The sequence below is a fragment of the Pogona vitticeps genome, chromosome 1, assembly GCF_051106095.1.
Source record: "Pogona vitticeps strain Pit_001003342236 chromosome 1, PviZW2.1, whole genome shotgun sequence".
In the NCBI taxonomy this organism is placed as follows: Eukaryota; Metazoa; Chordata; class Lepidosauria; order Squamata; family Agamidae; genus Pogona; species Pogona vitticeps.
The window spans coordinates 254644902-254667003 of record NC_135783.1 but is presented as its reverse complement, the minus strand read 5'-3'; the positions used below and the strand labels follow the sequence as shown (position 1 = coordinate 254667003).

At 39.2% G+C, this 22102-nt stretch overlaps 1 protein-coding gene across 1 annotated transcript in view; it reads right to left on the bottom strand.

The window, feature by feature from the left end:
- MUC2 (mucin 2, oligomeric mucus/gel-forming) overlaps positions 1-22102 on the bottom strand; it is a 77912-nt gene that overhangs the window by 18873 nt on the left and 36937 nt on the right. Inside the window, exons 28-42 of the mRNA XM_078387273.1 lie at positions 21134-21331; positions 20812-20844; positions 19917-20470; positions 17850-18357; positions 15899-16993; positions 14998-15018; positions 12993-13595; positions 12105-12125; positions 11177-11620; positions 7750-9399; positions 6746-7023; positions 5135-5309; positions 3701-3948; positions 1270-1453; positions 532-733 (exon numbers count right to left, since the gene is read on the bottom strand). Coding sequence (XP_078243399.1) covers positions 532-733; positions 1270-1453; positions 3701-3948; positions 5135-5309; positions 6746-7023; positions 7750-9399; positions 11177-11620; positions 12105-12125; positions 12993-13595; positions 14998-15018; positions 15899-16993; positions 17850-18357; positions 19917-20470; positions 20812-20844; positions 21134-21331 — 6214 coding nt within the window. The remainder of the gene's footprint in view (positions 1-531; positions 734-1269; positions 1454-3700; positions 3949-5134; positions 5310-6745; positions 7024-7749; positions 9400-11176; positions 11621-12104; positions 12126-12992; positions 13596-14997; positions 15019-15898; positions 16994-17849; positions 18358-19916; positions 20471-20811; positions 20845-21133; positions 21332-22102) is intronic.

Sequence of the window (22102 nt, the reverse complement as noted above, 5' to 3'; positions counted from 1 at the left end):
CCACAACAACCATACAAAACATTGTTTGTCAGTGTCAGGATTAGACAGAGAGGGATACAGTGCAATGCAGTAAAAGAAGGACTGTCTTTGGTGGGGAAACCTTGGATTGAAATCCTCACTGAGACGTACATTGTAAAAGATTTTCTCTTCCAAAATTAACAGTTACACATGCCCTGTGTGCTTATTTGAAGGGAAACTATATTTTCTGAAAGGTTAAGATGGTGGTGGATCATTCACTAACACCTGGTGTTCCAGAGAGGGGAAAGGATTTGAGCAACCAAAGTTGTTAAGTATGCAGTACGCAAGTTAAGTAAACACAAGATAAAAGAACTGTAAAAAAAATTCTAGCCATACATTTTGGGAGACAAACCATTTGCCCCAGAATGAAACATGAAAACATAGAATGAATTTCTAACACAAATCACTTGGAACACCCAGCAATTGCAAGGGAAAGCAAACTTTAAACAATGAGGATAAAGCACAAAACTAAAAAAGAAAAAAAAGAGGAAATAATTGTGATCATATTTTTACCTCGTTAGTATAAGCTCACAGAGCTGAGATGGTTGGCAGGTGCCGTGAGGCTTATCTGTTGTTGTTCCACCAGGTTTAATGTGAGGGCACTGAGGTTTAGAGGGATCATCAACAATCCAGTCATCGGCTGCGATTTCACAGTTACTTGTGTAAGTTCCATTACGGAACATACAATCATCCTCCGTACTGTTGGTGCACGTGCCTAACATTGACAAAAAGCAGAGAAGTTAGTGGATACACAATATGAAGCTAATTACGCTATCCGTACTAACAATACAAGATCTGATGACAAAGTCACACAATTCACAGATGTTTGTTAACGTCCATCTGCTGTTCATTTCTGGTCACATGCCAACACCCTTCATCAGCTTGACCAAGGATCTTCCTTCCATGAATGGAAGGATTCAGCTCATAGAGTTTGCCTCAACAATTGAGAGGACAGGCCTCCACATGTAAGCCATTGCTCGCCCCTTTTAACAGGATTCCCCTACTCTCCATATAGCATTCACAGGGGATTCAAAGGTTTGTCATGGCATAGACCTACAACCATCTAAATCTAGAGCCAACTTCATAAAATGGAGAAAAAATAGCTTGCATATGCTATTATATTATTATCAGAGTGATAACCGGCTGTGTGAATGCAATCTTGTTGTCTCCATCCCCTACATTGCAAATATTTCCTTTGCTGATTTTCTTTGCAGTATTTCATTTTAGAAAGACAAATAAAATAATCTTTACCGCATTGTCCCTGAGTGTTGTTGCCAAACAGGTGGTAGGGCATTCGAATAGTGAAGGAAATGCCATTGAAGGTTACATTCATATCCAGTCCAGGAATATCCACCACATAGTTTAGGCCTGATTCATAAACTTGCACACCATATTTTTTGAAAGGCACAGCCACTGGCAAGTCATTCACTAAGACCTAGTGTTCGAAGGAGGGAAAAGGATATGAGTAAATTTTTGAAATAAAAAGGATTTTATTTAAACCGAGATTTTCACCGTAAGACTATGTTAAGTATTATGTACCACCAGTCGTAACCCTAATATGGCCTTCAAGGAAAGTGAGATATTTAAGGAGTGCTTTTACTAGTGTCAAATCCTCTCATGCCACGAGTTTCTATGGCCAAGCTGGGATATGTCTTCTCAGCCATAGTCTGTAACTCTTTCCACAACACCCCACTGAGTATCTTGTAAAACTATTGTGCGCCCTAAAGAAATGGAAACATTTAGTCAGTTGGCTACCTTACTTTTAAAGGTCTAATTTGTCTCTCAGTCTATTGAAACACATATTAAATTGTCCTAATGTAAACATTTTGAAAATATTTAATGAAGCAATCTGTCTTTATCATGGTACCAAGAAATTAGGTTGCAAGTTATATGTTAATAGGGAGCTAGTAAATATAGCCTAAATGTTGAATTGAGACTTGGGAGATCCAGGTTCAAGAGTGCACTGAATGAGAGGGAAACTTGTATTTTGTGAAACAAATGGTGTTTTGTGCAAATACAAAGTATTCCCTACACAATACAAAGCTTTTGGTACTGGTGGGGTAATTCTACTGAGGATTTTTAAAAATGCTAGTCTTTTATCTCTTCTGCTGAACAGAAATATTTTGCAAGGATTTACTTTTTTTTCAACAGGTTTTCTTAATGTCTTGAGAAACCATTTTCACTGAGCTGAGAAAATATGTAAATACTTGTTACCTCCTTAGATGGATGTGAGTATCATTTAACAAATTCTCTCTTTGCCAACTTGATCTGGAATATGAATTCCTGTACTGGAAGATCAATCAGAGCTATTCTAGTGATGCTGGCATATTTCTGCCTTGGGCAAATCCAGAATAGGAAATTGGATGCTACTCTAATTTGAGATATGACTGATGCCAAATACAGTGGACCCTCGACTTACAGACGGCTCGACTTACAGACTTTTCAAGTTATAGACTTCTCTGGCCACAAAATTTAGGTTCGACTTGCAGCCTGAGAATCAACCTACAGACCAGAAAAAACCAAAATGGAACAAAAACAGAACAAAAACGGCCAGTTACGGCATTAATTGGTTTTCAATGCATTGTAGGTCAATGGAATCTCAACCTACAGACTTTTCGACCTGCAGCCACTGTTCCAATACAGATTAATTCCGTAAGTAGAGGTTCCACTGTAAAAGGTTGAAAGTGATGATAAGTCTTTTCTCACATGAACTGTAGAGGGAGCTATGACCTAATTGTAGAAGCAGGGTACCATTACATGCCTCTGGCAGCTGAACTGAAAGTGGGGAGCCTAAGGATACTGACACTAGGGCCTGAAATAATTGCTTAAGCATAGGTTATGAAAGTAGCCTACTTGGGAGCAAAATCTCCTTGTAAGGTAGGTTATACCTACAGTTATGGAAGCAGGAAAGGGAATGGGAAAATATCACTGCTTGGAGGGCTGCCTGCAAGACACAGAAGGAAGGAGAGGCAGAGAAGCAAAGCTCTCCTGAACTGCTCTTAGAGCAAACTTGGGAAAATATAAGAAAGGCTGGACATTTATAAACCTGCTGTGAGGTTGGGCAACCTATGAGAAGCGTGAGAGTATAGAGTAAGGTCTATTAGTATGTACCTGATTAAAAGCTCCCTAGGCTCTCTCTTCCCTTGAAAAGACCCTGATGTTGGGAAAGAGTGAAGGCAAGAGGAGAAGGGGATGACAGAGGACGAGATGGACGGACAGTGTCACCGAAACTAACAACATGAATTTGACAAAACGCCAGGAGCCAGTGGAAGACAGGAGGGCCTGGCGTGCTCTGGTCCATGGGGTCACAAAGAGTCAGACATGAATTAATGAATAAACAACAACAACAGGTTCTCTAATGCACACACTGAGTTTTAGGTTAAATGGTGATATGGCCAGAGCTGTCTCTGACATTACAAAGCATGAACAGGTCACCAGTCACACAAGAAAACACTATTTCTCTGTGTTCTTCACTAATATTAACAGAATTTCTCAGAAAATTGTTGTTGAGATAATTATTAGAATCAGTTATAAGGCACTCTGCAGTGCTACATATTCTATAGGAAAAAGATTCTTAACAACCATCACTGAACATCTTCAATACTCATTCAGTATTCCATTGTCCCCAAAGTCTTCGCAGTTGGCCCAATGAGTGCTACAATGGAGACCAATCTACTCATACCTGTAATTTCATAGGAATCAATGTGACCGTTCTCATCTGCACTTCCAAAGTTTCATGTTTTACAATGAGTGTACGTGGACAGGAGACCGGTTCCCGTGGATCACAGTGATAATTATCAATGTACACTCCAAAGTTGTCAATTGTTTTATGGATTTCTTCCACCAAGGTGTAGGTACAATTGCCTTGGTAGCTGTAGTAGTGCCCATCAAATGTCTTATAATGTGGGTCTCCCCAGCCGGTGCAATAGCCTTGAAAAAGACAACAGAATGAGCTGAGTTTTTTGCATGACAGCACATAAAAGAAAGATGAATAAAATTCCCCAAGATCTTTCACCTTCTTCATTCTTAATTTTACTGAAATCAGAAGCAACTTTTATGCAGCAGTGATCTCAGTGACATAATAGGGAAGCAAAGAGGCAACACTGTCATCTACTACTTACCTCCCCCAAAAAAAGTGTGCTGTCAACACTACATGCCAATTCCAATGTGTGTATTCATTACATTCACACACATCTATACTTTTCTGAGGGGAGAAACAATGCTCTCGAATGAAGTGAATGGAGAAACTGTGTGTAGATTGCCCACCTCCCATGTTACTTCAGGTATAAAATGGGTGAGAAAGGTGCCTATCCATTCCTCTACCCAGATGAGGAAAAAGTGCTGCCACAGCTAAGGTATAGATCAGGCTACTGGAGTGGCATTTCAAAATTTCTGTTATTGGTGCACTCTAATGATGAATTTCCAAGAATGAAATGCTAGTCAGTCTCCACACTTCTTTAGAACCTGTCTTTTCTCACCTGGAAGCCATGCCTCTAATCTCAGAGATCTAGGTACTGATAGTTTCCTTACTCTGTGAAATAGAAGGGGATTAGGTCATCCACCTTTCTGAACACAATATTTTATCATTCCATTCACATGTTCCAGGGCCATGTCCTGAGGCTTAGTCATGGACTGAACATTTCTCACTTCAAATTCAACATATATGAATGGCAAGAAAAGTCTAACTTAGGCTTTAGGATAACAGTATACTGCGAAGGATGCTCGTGACAACTAGAATGACTTGAACGCTATTTTATTCTTGATCAAAATCCTGTTGCTTAGCATCATAAATCATGCTAGAGTAGGCCCACTGATGATTTGGTGAGTCAACTCCTCTGTATGTTCCATCAACTTAAATGAGCCTACTTTAACTACAACTTACTATGCTACCTGTTAAACATATGATGCTAAAGTAAGTCACAGTTAGAGTAGGCCCATTTGAATCAATTAAATTTATAAAGCAGTTGATTCACTAAATCTCTGTTAATTCAATGGGCCTACTATAGTCCAATTTTACTACACTAAGCAACAGGATTTTGGCCGTTGTTTAATAAGTTCCCTTTGTCAGTAGGCATTGTTCAAGAGGACATCAAAGAGATGTTGTATTTAAACTCACAGTCACATTCCCAGTGCCAGCAACATCCATCATCATTCACCACGCGAACAGGCGTAAGCCCATTGGAGCATGTGGGTTTTGGTGGGGGAACACACTCTACTGGCACTATTATAGACTCATTCCCTGAAATACATATGGCTTGGACGCATTCACATATCCACCACTTTTCTCCTGGCTGCATTTTGAAAAAACAAAAACAAAACAGAGACAATATGTTTCACAGAAGAACAACATTCATGTCAAAACAAGTATTAATGTACTGGAAGAGTAACTGTCCGAATCTTCATTCAACACATGACCTTTACATCCAAATTAACTTCTGTTTACTGAAACAGGGACGTGGTGGCGCTGTGGGCTAAACCGCAGAAGCCTGTGCTGCAGGGTCAGAAGACCAAGCAGTCGTAAGATCGAATCCACGCGACGGAGTGAGCGCCCGTCGCTTGTCCCAGTTTCCGCCAACCTAGCGGTTCGAAAGCATGCAAATGCAAGTAGATAAATAGGGACCACCTCGGTGGGAAGGTAACAGTGTTCCGTGTCTAAGTTGCACTGGCCATGTGACCACGGAACATTGTCTTCGGACAAAACGCTGGCTCTATGGCTTGGAAACGGGGATGAGCACTGCCCCCTAGAGTCGAACACGACTGGACAAAAAAAATTGTCAAGGGGAACCTTTACCTTTACCTTTACCTTTACCTTACTGAAATAGTGAATGACTGAAGACTATACCCAGTGATGCCCTGTCTCACTTTAACCACATCACAATGGTATATGCATCCTCATGCCACTAGGTTTTTTAAATACATAAATCAAACACTCAACACAGTAGGGGATTTTAGATGGCTTTAGGTATGATTCAAAGAGGGCCAAATTAACTTGAGTCAAGTGAGGTTAGCCCAATATCTGAAGGTACTTTCCCCCTAAGAGTAACACCACTTGGTCTTGGAAACCATAATGCAGCCTTCTTTAATATGGCTCCCATGCCAGCGGGGAATGATAGGAGCTATAGACCAACACACTTGGGGGGGGGGGGAGAGAAATGGTTCGCTTAGGAAATTGGAATCTATATGCATTCAGTTCCCAATATTCTGTTCCTGGCTGTTAGATCTATTTACGTAAAGAAAGCAGTATCACATGTAGCTTTAAGTACAATTTTCCAATATATTTTTGGAGGTCTAACAAGCTCGTCATATGTAAATGAAATCAGCAGCATTTATTTTACAATCCAAAATCCAACAAATTAAATAATATACAGTATATATCTTTCACTTGAAAAGAGTGAAATATGATTGGGATCCTCTCTTTTCAGGCTGGTAGGTTACATAAAGGCCAACAGCACTGGAAACTCACACCTTTCAAATGGAAGAAAATGAACAAAACTAATTCTGATGAGTGGTTTGGGGACTCAGCACTCACTGAAACTCACTGACAAATAACACAACCATAATGGACATATCTTCCCCCTTCCACAGCTCTTGATTCAATTCTGAATGTTTTTAAATGTGAAGATGTCTGGCATGTAGCTTAAGGTTTGATAATGAGAGACTGAAAAATAATTTAAAGAAAACATTCCAAATTAATTAAAATGCTAATTAAAAAAATAAAGTTACTAACCTGAACAGTCCCATTTAAACATGGTGGGGGTGTACTAGATGGTGTGCTAGTGATTGTAGGAGTTGCTGTTGAAGAGCTTGTTGTACTAACTGGTGTTGTGGTGCTGCTTAAGGATGTACTAGATGCTGTAGGTGTAGTTGTAGGCACTGTTATGGTTGTGGTTGTGACTGTTGTAGTTGTAGTTGGACAAAACCAAAAGAAATACTCCACTTCACACCAGTATGAGCAATTTGCAAGGAAGCACCGATCACCATGAGCTTCAGTCTTTATTGTTTCACCTACATTTGAATACAAAGTGAAGATAAATTGTTACTGAAAGCATGGACTAACTCGTTTATACAAATATACACAACAAAGACAACAATGGGTTGCCCATCCTGAGTGAAACCTTTTTAAATGGCTTCAGATTAAGCCTGGTGAAACTAACTGCTAGAATTCTGCTGAATAATGTGCAGATGGGAAAGGCTAAAATTTGTGACACCAATATAAACATCATGTTGGATTTCAGCCTTATGATCTAATGCACTGTCATTTGCACATTATTTACTGTATGCCAAGTATTCTATGGAATGTTCAGAAGATAAGGATGAACATCAATTTTAAGAATTTCACTTGATATGTTGGCAATTGCTTATATTGCCTGAACTGAGCATTTGCATGTAATATATCTAGGGTCCTTACTTTATATTTTAATTATTTCTAAGACAACACCATCTTCTAAGCTTCAGAAATATCATTGAAGAAAAACAATTTAAGTCCAAAAGGACAATAGCATTGTGTAAAATATGTCTAGTAAAATACTGTATTTTTCGCACCATAAGACGCACTTTTCCCCCACAAAACAGGGGGGTGGAAAGTCTGTGCATCTTATGGAGCGAAGAAAACAGATTATATTTTCCTGGTTTCTTCTCCTAAAAAATTGGTGCATCTTATGGAGCGAAAAATACGGGTATATGGCAGTATTATCAGGAAAAAACTAAAATAATCTTCACTATGATACTTACCTGGCAGATATATTTGACCATCCATTTCACAGTGGCAGTGCGTTGTTGAGGTGGTTGCGGGTGAAGTCTCAGTTGTAGTTGATGGAGTGGTTGTAGTAGTTCTAGTGGTTGTAGAGGTGGTTGTAGATGTCTCAGTAGGGGTAGATGTTGACACTGTTGTGGTTGTTGTGGGGGTTTCTGTGGTGGTGGTGGTGGGTGATCGAGTTGATGTAGTTGTAGAGGTGGTTGTGGGTGAAGTCTCAGTTGTTGTTGATGGAGTGGTTGTAGTAGTGCTAGTGGTTGTAGAGGTGGTTGTAGATGTCTCAGTAGGGGTAGATGTTGACACCGTTGTGGTTGTTGTGGGGGTTTCTGTGGTGGTGGTGGGTGATTGAGTTGATGTAGTTGTAGAGGTGGTTGTGGGTGAAGTCTCAGTTGTGGTTGATGGAGTGGTTGTAGTAGTGCTAGTGGTTGTAGAGGTGGTTGTAGATGTCTCAGTAGGGGTAGATGTTGACACCGTTGTGGTTGTTGTGGGGGTTTGTGTGGTGGTGGTGGGTGATTGAGTTGATGTAGTTGTAGAGGTGGTTGTGGGTGAAGTCTCAGTTGTGGTTGATGGAGTGGTTGTAGTAGTGCTAGTGGTTGTAGAGGTGGTTGTAGATGTCTCAGTAGGGGTAGATGTTGACACCGTTGTGGTTGTTGTGGGGGTTTGTGTGGTGGTGGTGGGTGATTGAGTTGATGTAGTTGTAGAGGTGGTTGTGGGTGAAGTCTCAGTTGTGGTTGATGGAGTGGTTGTAGTAGTGCTAGTGGTTGTAGAGGTGGTTGTAGATGTCTCAGTAGGAGTAGATGTTGACACCGTTGTGGTTGTTGTGGGGGTTTGTGTGGTGGTGGTGGGTGATTGAGTTGATGTAGTTGTAGAGGTGGTTGTGGGTGAAGTCTCAGTTGTGGTTGATGGAGTGGTTGTAGTAGTGCTAGTGGTTGTAGAGGTGGTTGTAGGTGTCTCAGTAGGGGTAGATGTTGACACTGTTGTGGTTGTTGTGGGGGTTTCTGTGGTTGTGGTGGTGGGTGATTGAGTTGATGTAGTTGTAGAGGTGGTTGTGGGTGAAGTCTCAGTTGTGGTTGATGGAGTGGTTGTAGTAGTGCTAGTGGTTGTAGAGGTGGTTGTAGATGTCTCAGTAGGGGTAGATGTTGACACCGTTGTGGTTGTTGTGGGGGTTTGTGTGGTGGTGGTGGGTGATTGAGTTGATGTAGTTGTAGAGGTGGTTGTGGGTGAAGTCTCAGTTGTGGTTGATGGAGTGGTTGTAGTAGTGCTAGTGGTTGTAGAGGTGGTTGTAGATGTCTCAGTAGGGGTAGATGTTGACACCGTTGTGGTTGTTGTGGGGGTTTGTGTGGTGGTGGTGGGTGATTGAGTTGATGTAGTTGTAGAGGTGGTTGTGGGTGAAGTCTCAGTTGTGGTTGATGGAGTGGTTGTAGTAGTGCTAGTGGTTGTAGAGGTGGTTGTAGATGTCTCAGTAGGGGTAGATGTTGACACCGTTGTGGTTGTTGTGGGGGTTTGTGTGGTGGTGGTGGGTGATTGAGTTGATGTAGTTGTAGAGGTGGTTGTGGGTGAAGTCTCAGTTGTGGTTGATGGAGTGGTTGTAGTAGTGCTAGTGGTGGTAGAGGTGGTTGTAGGTGTCTCTGTAGAGCAGGCATGGGAAACATTAATTAGAAGGATATTATGCCAGTTTGCATAAAAATCATCACATTATTCATCACTTAAGAGTACAGTTGTATCCAGAGGCAATTCCCAACATGCTCCTTGGGGCTTGCATCTCAAAACACTGCATTAGGCAGATGGAATCCTTTGTACACTTACCTGGGAGAATTACACAACACTAATTAGACAACATCTTGCTATAAGTGTACTTAGCTGAATAGCTTTCAATTTTTTGCCCCTAATTTAATTTCATATGCCCTTAACCATAAATGGTAACAAAAGCATAAAGGCAACTCATAAAACGTTACTTAAGGCAGGGTTCTATTTTCCAGCCAGCCAGCTGAACTTAAAGCTACTCAAGATGGCACCATGACCTACTAATTATATTTAACAGACCAGATGGGCGGGAGATAAATCAAATAAATAAATAAATAAATTATGCAAGTCATGTTAAAATGGGAGAGTTTATAATTTATTCCTTTCTGGCTTTTGGCTCATAATCAGTGAGTCATGCAACTTCATTTCTTAAATTCATGTATTTATTTAAAAATACAGTAGTTATAAAGAAGTCACCTTTCAGAAGAAGCTGTCCCTATGGTTCTTCCTCAACTCTAGTTGTGTGAAACCAGACATCCGTGACAATCAGTGTTCTCAACTGGGCTTGTGTGTCCCATTTCTATTAAAAAAATGTTTCTAACCAGCTGAGGGTTGTCCTGTTGCACAATTAAGTGTTCATTTATGTATGCAACAGGATCAGTTCATGGAGAATAGTTCTACCCAGAAATCTCCTATGGCAGATAAGGAATAATTTCCTTTCCCTACTTCTGTTTTCTTCTAAAAGCTGACTAAAAAGAAAAAAATACTTAAGATACATAGCCATGATTTCATAGACAGCAAATCATCCATCAGGCAGCATCTCAAACTAGGGATGTGAAGATCTCTTGAGTCTTGGTTTCTCTGCATTTTTCTCAAGTTCACCTGTATTAGCATGTTTCATAACAAATTTTGAGAGTGTTCTTCCTTCTTTTCTGGAAATGCATGTGTGTTTTGACATGTATTTTTCTTTACATGTGCACTTTTTTGACACTTTTCGTAATGTGAGCATCCTCATGCATTTCTCCATTGTCCAAACTGCATTCATTTCGATTTCTCAAAAATATTTGCATATAATTTGAAAATATGAACAGGAATAAAAATTCTTTTTAACACCCATGGTTTCCTACTGGTGGCAGGAAACCACAGTTCACATTAATAGTTCCACGTATCATGAATTAGGTAAATTCATTAAAAAATCTTGATTAAAGCTAATTTATTTTCTCTCCTAGCTCAGCTTGAAACCTATCCTTAAAATAGGATAGCCTGTAATTCTGTGATTTCTTGGAAGCTTAGAATAATATTATTTAGACTAACACTACTTTGATGCACAGATTAATGTTACTTCTACAAAGGAAGGCAGAAATGAAGTTGAAAAGATGTATTGTTTTAAAATTAAGAAAATCTAAATCTTTTTAACTATTAAAGACAGATATTTTGGGAGAGACAGGATTAAAACTAGAGCATTTGCCATGTCCATGTTTGATGAGACAATATTTTATTGCTACTGTTTCAAAGGACATGTATGTTTTAGCAATTTTCTAGCAGCATACATGTTTTGAACACATGATGAGAGAAATGGCACACCAAAAATTGCTCTGTGTTGCTCCAGAAATGATACTGCAATCGAATTTTTGCATAAAAAGGTATATAAATTATACTGACCTGTAGTAGACCATGTTTCTGTTTCCTCGGTGGTGCATGGTACTGTTGTTGTTGTCATTGCCGTAGTCGTCGTTGGTGTAGTCTTCGTTGTATTACTAGTACTAGTAGAAATTGTAGTACTTGCTGATGTTGTGAAACATTGATCAAAGCAGCAATAGATGCTAATTTCATAGTCCAGACAACTTGGTGCCACACTTTCTGAGGTTTGATCTTTGTTTAAGCACAACAGTCCTGAGTTTACATCACACACCAGTGTCTGTTGCAGTTCCCTCAAGGGGACATAAGGAAAATCTTTTGCTCTGCACGAAATATTTAACGGCTGTGAGCAGACAGATATGCCATGCTCTCTGATATTCACATATGTTTCATTATCACCTCCAGTCTTATCCTCATAAGATGGTTTACTCACACTAATCCAATTAGACCACTCGCACATGCAGGGAGCTGCAAGGTAGAAAAAGGAAAGTCAGCTTTAGAGAAACCAATGGAATGTAGGAATTATAGAACACTTGTGCTGCGTATTGACTCAGTAAAAGTCTAAAGCAAAAACATTCAAACAAGTGGACTAAAGTGCTTCAAACCTAGTTAGCTTTTATGTCAGTTATTAATATTTTGAATCTTCAATATATCTTGCTTACAGAGTTAGAAGTTGTTTGAGCAAATTCATCTTAATATTCAGAATACTTTTTTACAGAAAACCTGAACGAAATGTATAAGAATATTTGTTACAGAAATCTAAAATGGACAAATCATGCCTGTTCACAAGAAATTGTTTTTATTTTAAATATGGCATCGTTGATTTTAAACTTTTGAATAGAATTCCAATGTTTAAAAGGAAAGGTGGACTGAGGGGAGTCGGAACAATAGTACAAATATTTTAGTCATACAGATATAAAACCATCCATGTTTCTGTAACAGAATTACTTACTTGTACTGCCGCCTGTTGTTACTGTTTAAAAAAATGAAGAAGGAAAAACAAAGGATAACTGTTATTGCATGCTCATTTCATCTGAAGAAACAACAGAAATACTTGCAGTGACATCTAAACTGATCCCTATAATCTTTCTTCAAATAATTCTTCCATTTCTTAGAGTCCTTGAACACGTCAGATATTTTGTCATTCAGCACTCAAGATTCCTCCTGTATTGTCAGCTCTGAGAACTATGTAAATTGTTGGGAATGGGTCAGGCTGAAGGTGCATACGATGGGGCAAGGGAACTTCAAAAACATTTTTCTTCTGTTAATTACACAATATAGGGTGTATTCATCCAATGTACATCCAAGAGTTGACACAACCCAAGTGGATAGGCCTTAGTTAGGCATCAGAATTATTGGGAACCTGATGTGGGTGCGCATACTTTTCACATCATAGAACTCATTGGGGAAAAAAACATGCTCACAAAGATAAACAAAATGTCTAAATAAAGCAAACAAATATGTGATCACAAGGGGCAAAGGTACAGATGTTACAAGAAAGTAAAACTACAGCAAAAGGGGAGGCGCAGACAATTAATGACCTAATAGGATCCTAGCAATGATACATATTTTATATCGCTCAAGATTCCTAGAAGCAAATAGTGACCTTAACTGCCAATGAAATAAAATACAAAAATACACATACCTAGGTGGCTTTAATTACAATAAAAACATAGTAATTATGCTCCTCTTTTATGACTTATGTGTATTAGTTTGGTTTGGTGCATCTCTTTGAAGAATAATTAGTAAGTCAATCAATATATAAATATATTTCATGTGTTTATGAGAGATTTACATACAAAGGCATAGCAATATCAAAAAGTACTTGTTTATTAATTACCTGATGTGGTGGATGATGGTGTCGAAGTAGTAGGAGTAGTAGTGGTTGTAGTAGTTGTAGTAGTTGATGGTGTGGAGGTAGTGGTAGGAGTTGTCGTTGGTGTAGTTGTGGGAGTGGTAGTCAGAGTAGTGGTGGTAGTAGTTGAAGTGGTGGAAGGAGTTGTGGTAGTTGTAGTAAAAGGCGTGGTTGTTGATGTACTAGTACTTGTAGTAGTGGTAGGTGATGTGGAGGTAGTGGTAGGAGTTGTGGTTGGAGAGGTGGTGGTTGGTGGTGTAGTTGTACAGACAGGTTTGCAACAGTATACGTTGATCTCATAGTTGAGACACAGAGATTCATGCATCACAGGTCCAGGAACTTGGTCTCTATTGTTGCAAATGAGCCCGGTCAAAACATTACATTCCACATTTTGTCCCAACTCTTCAAAGGAGAGATCAGGAAATTTCACTGCGCGGCATGATATGTTTTCTGGCTGCTCACAAATATCAATGTTATGCTCTCTGATGGTCTTGTAGGTTTCATCATCACCATATTCTGGGCCGTATTGTGGATAACTCACATCAATCCATCCAGACCATGAACATATTTCTGAAGGGACACAAGGGGCTTCAAAAAAAATGGACATGAAGAAAACAATGGTCACATGCATGGTTGTGAAAGGAACATTCTAGAAAACTAGAATAATTAGGTGAGTGTTTGTCATTGCAATTGTTTTAATATCCTCAGTACTTATGGATTTACAACAAATCTCAAATTATCTGTTCAATAACTATTTTTGTCTATAATGGAGGCCTTTCCATTTTGTTTGTTTTTTGTTTCTTGTTTTTGATTTTTAAAAACTGAGACTACCCGAGACTTAGAAATATTACTTTTTAGATAACAATTCTAAGAATCCAAAAATTAGTATGGGCATAGCTGGAGATGCAAGGAATGGTAACAGAAACATGTAGCACTCCTGAACTCAGAGACAGGTTTTATATTGTTTGTTCTTTGGGTGATTGGTCCCACAGAAACCAACAGAAAAAGGGGGGGAAAACTCTCCATATTTTTCATTGAGGCAGTCTAGCTGAAAACAGACTCATTCCAAATTCACATTGTCATTGCAGCTTTCTCTGTTTATTGCATTCCTGTGCATTATTTGTCCCCTCTTCCTTACTGGGCCTCTTTCAATGCTTCTTCTGCCTTTCCTTTTTTTTCTCAACTTCCCGTCTGCCCTCCCATTCCTCTATTCTTCCTGTTACTCATACACCTTTCTTGTATCCACTGCCTATTCTGCTTCCAACACTGGAGGCATTCAAGAGAAATGTAGACAACCACCTGGCAGATATCCTTTGATTTGTATTCCTGCATAGAGCAGGGGGTTGGACTTGATGGCCTTACAGGCCTCTTCCAACTTCATGTTTCTGTGATTCCACCATTCCTTCAGGAACCTAATTTGTTGGTGGCATTTACAATCAAGTATCAAATGTGATATTAGAGCAGCTCAACTATTTTGTGCCCAGTGACATCATCACCATCACAACATCTCTAATTGCACTAGAGCAGAAATCTTTCCTGCATGGAAGATGAACAATTCAACACTGTCACTTGGTCTTCAACAAATAATTGCATTTTTTTTTTTTTTGCAATATCTTCCAGAACACAACCCCAGGCGTGACTACTTATAGCTTAAGCTTTTGTAGTCAATAAAGATGTGCTATTCATACCTTTTACTTCAGCTCCCCAAATCGTCCATCCTGGAAGTTACCCTTACAGACCCACACCTACAGATATCATAAAGTGGCTCATTTGGAGAAAGGCCTAGCTAGAAGTCTTCTTGTGTTACACAAAACTATAATGGACAAATCATCCATGTTCACTAGAACTGGTTTTTATTTTAATTTAAGCTTTTGAATAGAATTCCAATATTTAAAAGGAAAGGTGGACTGAGGAGAGTCGGAACAATAGTACAAATATTTTAGTCATACAGATATAAAACCATCCATGTTTCTGTAACAGAATTACTTACTTGTACTGCTGCCTGTTGTTACTGTTTAAAAAAATGAAGAAGGAAAAACAAAGGATAACTGTTATTGCATGCTCATTTCATCTGAAGAAACAACAGAAATACTTGCAGTGACATCTAAACTGATCCCTATAATCTTTCTTCAAATAATTCTTCCATTTCTTAGAGTCCTTGAACACGTCAGATATTTTGTCATTCAGCACTCAAGATTCCTCCTGTATTGTCAGCTCTGAGAACTATGTAAATTGTTGGGAATGGGTCAGGCTGAAGGTGCATACGATGGGGCAAGGGAACTTCAAAAACATTTTTCTTCTGTTAATTACACAATATAGGGTGTATTCATCCAATGTACATCCAAGAGTTGACACAACCCAAGTGGATAGGCCTTAGTTAGGCATCAGAATTATTGGGAACCTGATGTGGGTGCGCATACTTTTCATATCATAGAACTCATTGGGGAAAAAACATGCTCACAAAGATAAACAAAATGTCTAAATAAAGCAAACAAATATGTGATCACAAGGGGCAAAGGTACAGATGTTACAAGAAAGTAAAACTACAAGCAAACAGGGGAGGCACAGACAATTAATGACCTAATGGGATCCTAGCACTGATACATAGATTGCCCAATATTCTATATTCCTCAAGATTCCTAGAAGCAAATAATCAGTGACCTTAACTGCCAATGAAATAAAATATAAAAATACACATAGGTGGCTTTAATTAGAACAAAAACTTAGCAATTATGTTCCTCTTTTATGACTTATGCATATTAGTTTGGTTTGGTCCATCTCTTTGAGGAATAATTAGTAAGCCAATCAATATATAAATATATTTCATGTGTTTATGAGAGATTTACATACAAAGGCATAGCAATATCAAAAAGTACTTGTTTATTAATTACCTGATGTGGTGGATGATGGTGTCGAAGTAGTAGGAGTAGTAGTGGTTGTAGTAGTTGATGGTGTGGAGGTAGTGGTAGGAGTTGTCGTTGGTGTAGTTGTGGGAGTGGTAGTCGGAGTAGTGGTGGTGGTAGTTGTAGTAGTTGATGGTGTGGAGGTAGTGGTAGGACTTGTTGTAGTTGTAGGAGTGGTAGTCGAAGTAGTGGTGGTGGTAGTTGTAGTAGTTGACGGTGTAGAGGTAGTGGTAGGACTTGTAGTTGTAGGAGTGGTAGTCGAAATAGTGGTGGTGGTAGTTGTAGTAGTTGATGGTGTGGAGGTAGTGGTAGGAGTTGTCGTTGGTGTAGTTGTGGGAGTGGTAGTCGGAGTAGTGGTGGTGGTAGTTGTAGTAGTTGATGGTGTGGAGGTAGTGGTAGGAGTTGTCGTTGGTGTAGTTGTGGGAGTGGTAGTCGGAGTAGTGGTGGTGGTAGTTGTAGTAGTTGATGGTGTGGAGGTAGTGGTAGGACTTGTTGTAGTTGTAGGAGTGGTAGTCGAAATAGTGGTGGTGGTAGTTGTAGTAGTTAATGGTGTGGAGGTAGTGGTAGGAGTTGTCGTTGGTGTAGTTGTGGGAGTGGTAGTCAGAGTAGTGGTGGTGGTAGTTGAAGTGGTGGAAGGAGTTGTGGTAGTTGTAGTAAAAGGCGTGGTTGTTGATGTACTAGTACTTGTAGAAGTGGTAGGTGATGTGGAGGTAGTGGTAGGAGTTGTGGTTGGAGATGTGGTGGTTGGTGGTGTAGTTGTACAGACAGGTTTGCAACAGTATACGTTGATCTCATAGTTGAGACACAGGGATTCATGCATCACAGGTCCAGGAACTTGGTCTCTATTGTTGCAAATGAGCCCGGTCAAAACATTACATTCCACATTTTGTCCCAACTCTTCAAAGGAGAGATCAGGAAATTTCACTGCGCGGCATGATATGTTTTCTGGCTGCTCACAAATATCAATGTTATGCTCTCTGATGGTCTTGTAGGTTTCATCATCACCATATTCTGGGCCGTATTGTGGATAACTCACATCAATCCATCCAGACCATGAACATATTTCTGAAGGGACACAAGGGGCTTCAAAAAAAATGGACATGAAGAAAACAATGGTCACATGCATGGTTGTGAAAGGAACATTCTAGAAAACTAGAATAATTAGGTGAGTGTTTGTCATTGCAATTGTTTTAATATCCTCAGTACTTATGGATTTACAACAAATCTCAAATTATCTGTTCAATAACTATTTTTGTCTATAATGGAGGCCTTTCCATTTTGTTTGTTTTTTGTTTCTTGTTTTTGATTTTTAAAAATTGAAACTACTGTTTATTGCATTCCTGTGTGTTATTTGCCCCCTCTTCCTTAATTGGCCTCTTTCAATGCTTCTTCTGCCTTTCCTTTCTTTCTCAACTTCCCGCCTGCCCTCCCATTCCTCTATTCTTCCTGTTATTCACACACCTTCTTCCTGTTACTCATATACCTTTCTTGTATCCACTGCCTATTCTGCTTCCAACACTGGAGGCATTCAAGAGAAATGTAGACAACCACCTGGCAGAGATACTTTGATTTGTATTCCTGCATAGAGCAAGGGGATGGACTTGATGGCCTTACAGGCCTCTTCCAACTTCATGTTTCTGTGATTCCACCATTCCTTCAGGAACCTACCGGTAATTTGTTGGTGGCATTTACAATCAAGTATCAAATGTGATATTAGAGCAGCTCAACTATTTTGTGCCCAGTGACATCATCACCATCACAACATCTCTAATTGCACTAGAGCAGAAATCTTTCCTGCATGGAAGATGAACAATTCAACACTGCCACTTGCTCTTCAACAAACAATTGCATTTTTTGCAGTATCTTCCAGAACACAACCCAAAGTGCAGACATCTGGTGAAGGCATAGCAATATCAAAAAGTACTTGTTTATTAATTACCTGATGTGGTGGTTGATGGTGTCGAAGTAGTAATAGTAGTGGTGGTAGTGGTTGTAGTAGTTGATGGTGTGGAGGTAGTGGTAGGAGTTGTGGTTGAAGATGTGGTGGTTGGTGGTGTAGTTGTACAGACAGGTTTGCAGCAGTATACGTTGATCTCATAGTTGAGACACAGAGATACAGGCATCACAGGTCCAGGAACTTGGTCTTTATTGTTGCAAATGAGCCCGGTCAAAACATTACATTCCACGTTTTGTCCCAACTCTTCAAAGGAGAGATCAGGAAATTTCACTGCGCGGCATGATATGTTTTCTGGCTGCTCACAAATATCAATGTTATGCTGTCTGATGGTCTTGTAGGTTTCATCATCACCATATTCTGGGCCGTATTGTGGATAACTCACATCAATCCATCCAGACCATGAACATATTTCTGAAGGGACACAAGATTCTTCAAAAAAAATGGACACAAAGAAAACAATGGTCACATGCATGGTTGTGAAAGGAACATTCTAGAAAACAAGAATAATTAGGTGAGTATCATTGCAATTGTTTTAATATTCTCAGTACTTATGGATTTACAGCAAATCTCAAATTTTATTATCTGTTCAATAACAATTTTTGTCTATAATGGAAGCCTTTCCATTTTTTTCGTTTTCATTTCTTGTTTTTGATTTTTAAAAATTGAGACTTCCCGAGGCTTAGAAATATTACTTTTTAGATAACAATTCTAAGAATCCAAAAATTAGTATGGGCATAACTGGAGATGCAAGGAATGCTAACAGAAAAAAGTAACACCCCTGAACTCAGAGACAGGTTTTGTTTGTTTTTTGGGTGATTGCTGCCAACCAACAGAAAAAGGGAAAAGAATTGTCTATATTTTTCATTGAAGCAGTCTAGCTGAAAACAGACTCATTCCAAATTCACATGGTCATTGCAGCTTTCTCTGTTTATTGCGTTCCTGTGCATTATTTGTCCACTCTTCCTTACTGCCCCTCTTTCAATGCTTCTTCTGGAGGCATTGAAGTTGTGCATTCCTTTGCTTCATCTGCTCTTCTTTTTCTTTCCTCTGCCCACTACTTCCAGTGCCTTTCTGTCCCTTTAATTATTCTAACTGCAGTATGTGAGAGAAACTTCTCATTCAGATCTTCCGGTCACTTGCACCTTCAGTGCTTAAGATATGTTCCCATCTTCAGGGATACTGGCAATAATCCTATAACACCTTGGAGGAATCTAGGTCAGTGGTCCCTAACCTTGGGCCTCCAGATGGTCTTGGACTTCAGCTCCCAGGATCCTGGCCAGGAGAGGTGGTGGTGAAGGCTTCTGGGAGTTGTAGTTAAGAACATCTGGAGGCCCAAGGTTGGGGACCACTGCTCTAGGTCATTCTAATGAGCATTTGTAAACAATGGCTTTCTTAAGAGCTGAAGAAAAAAGCTTCCATGTCTATGCACATAGATTTATCAAGACACAAACTGAAGTATTCTGAAAATATATATTCACCATATCAAATGGGTACACCACGAAGATACCACAGACAGTAAATAAAGAGCATTCCCTCCTATTTTTAGAGAGGTGCAAAAGTAAAGGAACAGTTGTTCACTTTTCTAGAAATCTAGAAACATGGAAAAAGTAGCAGAATAATTCTTCATTCTCTTTCATGCAGCTAACACTTTGGGCATACTTTGCTGATAATTACACTTCCTCACTTGTTTATTGAAAAATAACCAGCAAGTTTTGAATTTTAATGAATGGGGAGTTTCTGTACTTACTTGTGTAGCCTGTTGTCACCGGTGATAATGTATGTGCAGAAAAAGAAAGAACGAGAGAAAATATGAATGTAATTACAGTATTTGGCACTTTCAAAAGTAAACATCATTGCAGGCTATATTATCATATTTTTAATCCTAGCTCAAGGTAAGACATTCTGCAATCTTGCTGTGGAACACCTGGTATCAAATCCCTGCAATACGATTGGTTTCTTTTTACAGATGTATTGTGTACGCTTAGTGTTAATTGTTCTTTATATTGTTCATTCCTGCAAAGCAAATTTTTTATAATTAAGTATTTATTTATTACCTGTAGTTGTAGTTGGAGAAGTAGTTGGTGAGGTGGTAGATGGCGTTGAAGTAGTTGTAGGAGTAGTAGTCTGGGTTGAGGTAGGGGAGGTGGTTGGGGTAGGGGTAGAAGTGGTGGTTGGTGTCGTAGTTGATGTAGTTGAGGTTGTGGTGGGAGTGGGAGTTGCCGTAGTTGTAGTTGGTGTGGTTGTTGTCGTTGTTGTTGTTGTAGGAGTTGTGCTTGGAGATACTGTTGAACACATAGGTGAGCAGCAGTACACACTGATCTCATAATTATAGCAGAGGTGCCAGAGGCTCTTATCTTGATCTTCATTTCTACAAATGAGCCCATAAGTAACATTACAGGTCACGGTCTGTCCCAATGCTTCCAAACTTTGATCGGGTGCATCTTTAGCCCTGCACTGAATATCTTGTATACTTAATGGTTCTGAACATATTGTTGTGCCTTCTTTATTGCTTATGGCCTCATAAGTCTCATAATCCCCACCTCCTGGTACATCTTGAGGAACACTGACATCATACCATGGACTCCAGTAGCAGATGCACGGACCTGTAAGGTAAATGTGGAAGTAATCCTTCTGCATTTAATGCAGTGGGTTTATATGAACAATATCTCCATATGAAATGAAATATCACTTTGAAGTCATCAAAGTTATCACTTTCCTGAGGCAAAGGCATAGGTTAAGAAATAACAGCACAAGCTAAAAAGCTTAGACAGAAAAAATCTTCTGATCCTGGGGCTCATTAGTTCTAGCACACAATATATTCACAAGCAGAAGGTCCTCCATGGACCTATTACTTGGAGGTCTAACTAGTTAAGAATTGGAGATTTTATGCATGGGATGCCCTACCAAACAATGGCCACTGCCCAACGTCTTTAACAATACTTGCCTGTAGTTGTTGAAAAGGTTGTAGTAGTAGAGGCTGAAAAGGAGAGGGAAGAGCATGAGTCATCTTAGGAAAAATTGTCATTATTTCTTTTAACATATTTCAATCACACTTTCCACTTTTAAAAAAATCTTGAGGATTATGATAGATTTAGCATGTGGAATAATTCATGTCCTATCAAGAGCCTGGTTATTCACATTTTTTAAAAGTTTTGCCAATAAATGCCACGTCGCTATAATTAGAGATGTCAAACAAAGGTGCAGTAAAACCAGTTGTCTCCAGGGTGATAGCAATCTAATGTGTATCAACAGTACTGCAAGCTTACTTGTTGTGGTGGTTGTAGTAGTGGTAGAAGAGGTTGTTGAAATTGTAGTTGTAGGAATTGTGGTTGTACCACAGAAATGTACACTGTCAGTCTTCCAAGTGCCATTTAACATGCAGATCAAGTCGAAACAGAATGATCCATTATTCCCTGGAATGATGGTTCCTACAGGATATTCTTCGCCCTCATAAATACAGCAGCCTATGTGAAGGAAACCCATTTATTAAATTGCCTCACCCAAAGCATGGTCAAAAATAATAAATCAAAATTAAATCATCCAGAATTTAAATAGTGCATCCTAACTTAAAGAATGTTTGCCTATACTCAGCATTATTATGTGTAATGATAATTACTGAATATGGTGGATGATATTGTTTGTCATTTGATTATGATGTTACTTTTATTTAAATTAATAATAATATTACAATATACAGTAATAAAATAACAAGACATTTGGAATGCTATTAATATTTTTGAACTTCTGTACATCTACTTTGAAATAAGCTCCCAGGGAACACAAGTGACCTTCTTCCAAGAGTGTATGAGACCAAGGTATTAGAATATCTTAAAAAAAATCTAGGAAGTGAAGTACATGAAGTAAAATCCCATCCACTCTTACATTTAGGAGCTTATCCATAAATCCCTCAACTCTGGAGTATATGCACACAGTGACAGGAACTCCATGAATCACTCACGTGAGTAATTCCCACACAGAACTTACATTCCCAGACATGGAAAAACCACATGAGCAGCTCTATCCATGCAATTTCTATATTCAGCATGTTTTATGGCAGTACAGGATCTTGCTACATGGGAAACAGTTTTTATCCCATTAGGCTTACTGCACTCTTAATGAAGGTATAATAGACTTGAAGCAAAGGTTAACTATTATCCGTCCGTCCGTCCGTCCGTCCGTCCGTCCGTCCGTCCGTCCGTCCGTCCGTCCGTCCGTCCTTCCTTCCTTCCTTCCTT